The sequence below is a fragment of the Sardina pilchardus genome, chromosome 22 (assembly GCF_963854185.1).
Source record: "Sardina pilchardus chromosome 22, fSarPil1.1, whole genome shotgun sequence".
Classification (NCBI taxonomy): domain Eukaryota; kingdom Metazoa; phylum Chordata; class Actinopteri; order Clupeiformes; family Clupeidae; genus Sardina; species Sardina pilchardus.
The window spans coordinates 536,717-539,216 of record NC_085015.1 but is presented as its reverse complement, the minus strand read 5'-3'; the positions used below and the strand labels follow the sequence as shown (position 1 = coordinate 539,216).

Sequence of the window (2,500 nt, the reverse complement as noted above, 5' to 3'; positions counted from 1 at the left end):
AGGAACATGCCGCTGCTTTATGAAACTGGAGTTAGATAAGAGAGCTAAAGCATCTTAGTCTGAGTCTCAGTCTAAGGTTAGCTTAGCATAGTGAATGGAATCCCCCACTAGCTTAGCTTAGCATAGTGAATTAAATCCCCCCCTAGGTTAGCTTAGCATAGTGAATGGAATCCCCCACTAGCTTAGCTTAGCATAGTGAATTAAATCCCCCCCTAGGTTAGCTTAGCATAGTGAATGGATTCTTTCGTTGCCGGATACAGTCATGGCTGAAATTGTTGGCACCCATTCTAAAGTTCACTAAAAAGAGGAATATAAAATCATCTTTTGGAAATTAATTTTAATGGCTTAAGTAATAAAATGAGGAAAAATCCAACCTTTAAGGACACCAATTGTCTTTGTGAATGAATAATGTATCATAAATAAATAAATGTTCTTCCCAAAATACTGGGGTCAAAAATGTTGGCACCCCTATGTAACCCTAAGGGAATTTCAGTCATAGGGTTAACATAGGGGCAGGCAGTTGTTTCAAAGGCCACTTATTTCATGGATCCAGGATACTATGCATCCTGATAAAGTTCCCTTGGTCTTTAGGGCTAAAATTGCCCCACATCATCACACACACTTCACCATACCCTGAGATTGGCATGGTGTTTTGTTCAGTTTTGTTCAGTTAGCCTGTTAGCCTGTTTGATGCTCACTGAGCTCAATGCAAATCAAACCAGCTAATAAGCTAACTGAACAAAACCGCCCCAATATAGTCCCGAAGCACTGCTTCTTGGGACTATATTGGGGTGAAGCTGCTTCTTGGGACTATATTGGGGCGAAGCACTGCTTCTTGGGACTATATTGGGGCAAAGCTGCTTCTTGGGACTATATTGAGGCGAAGCGCTGCTACTTGGGACTATATTGAGGTGAAGCTGCTACTTGGGACTATATTGGGGCGAAGCTGCTACTTGGGACTATACTGGGGTGAAGTTGCTACTTGGGACTATATTGGGGCGAAGCTGCTTCTTGGGACTATATTGGGGCGAAGCGCTGCTACTTGGGACTATATTGGGGCGAAGCACTGCTACATGGGACTATATTGGGGCGAAGCACTGCTACTTGGGACTATATCTTGGGACTATATTGGGGCGAAGCTGCTTCTTGGGACTATATTGGGGCGAAGCACTGCTACTTGGGCGTAGAGATTGTTCTTGCTGTGGCGAGTGAGAAAGTGCTGATGTGTTGTGTGATCTCTCTGCAATCTAACTCTAGGGGAGACGGTGAATAACATTTCATAAAACAGTGGTGTGTGTGTGTGTGTGTTTACCTTGCCGGTCTTGATGTCCCGCACGTAGATTCCCTCATTAATGTGTGTGAGTGTGTGTGTGTGTGTGTGTGTACCTTGCCGGTCTTGATGTCCCGTACGTAGATTCCCTCGTTCTCGTCCAGAGGGATGGCCTCTCGTCTGCACACCACCTCCACCGTTGCCGGGGGAACATACTCCGTGGGTCCGCGCAGCATCCAGCGGTCGCCAGGACGACGGGCGACGCCGCCACGGCGCGTGATGGGCCTGTCCTCTCCTAGGTCCTCTTCCTCCTCCAGCTCCTGAGAGACAGACAGGGGCAGGAGGAGGGACAGGGCCGTTACCATGGTTACACAGGGAAGGGGGGTGGGGGGAGGGGTCACAGTGCACTAAGAGGAGGAAGAAAGGATGCAGGGAGGAGAGGAGAGAAAGAAAGGATGCAGAGAGGAGAGGAGGAGAGGTAAAGGAACAAGGGATGCAGAGAGGAGAGAAGAGGAGGAGAGGATGCAGAGAGGAGAGGAGGAGAGGTAAAGGAACAAGGGAGGGAAGCGGTGGAGGAGAAAGGGAAGGAAGAGGAAGGAAGAGAAGATTAATTTAGGAATAACCAGGAGGGAATAGAATGCTGAGGGAGAGGAGAGGAAGAGGAAGAGGAGAGGGAAAGGAAGAGGAGAGGAAGAGGAGAGGAGAGGGGAAAGGAGAGGAGAGGGAAAGGAAGAGAGGAATAGAGAGGAAGAGGAGAGGAGAGGAGAGGGAAAGGAAGAGAGGAAGAGGAGAGGAGAGGAAGAGGAGGAGCAAGCTGAGATAATTAGTAGAGCCCGACTGATTTATCAACGGACCGATATTACCAGTCGATATTTAAGCATTATCGCACGAGTGGGAGTGGTGTTGTTGGCCAATATCGCCACGGCTGTGGTTCGCCGCAGACACGAAGCCGAAGGCTGAGTGCCGGAGGTAACTACAGTCGTGGCGATATTGGCCAACAACACCACGACCACGAGTGCGATAATGCTTTTATACAACAGTTCCATTGCCAACAAAAAAAACATACCCGAGTGCATTTTTAGGAAGGATAATTATTATTTGCCATCGTTTTATTCAGCCCAGTTCCTCCGCTATGCGAAGTAGGCCTAGCTCAGAACGCTTGTGGTTGCTATGCAACTGCTAAGTCAAAGAACATGGAATGCCGTCTCTGGTTAAATCAAAGCGAAGAAT

General features: G+C 48.1%; 1 protein-coding gene across 3 annotated transcripts in view; it reads right to left on the bottom strand.

Annotated features, from left to right (window-relative positions):
* Positions 1-2,500, bottom strand: part of mvp (major vault protein) — a 36,612-nt gene that overhangs the window by 19,985 nt on the left and 14,127 nt on the right. For all 3 annotated transcript variants that reach the window (XM_062526663.1, XM_062526662.1, XM_062526661.1), the window contains exon 9: positions 1,387-1,590. In XM_062526663.1, the coding sequence (XP_062382647.1) occupies positions 1,387-1,590 (204 nt within the window). The remainder of the gene's footprint in view (positions 1-1,386; positions 1,591-2,500) is intronic.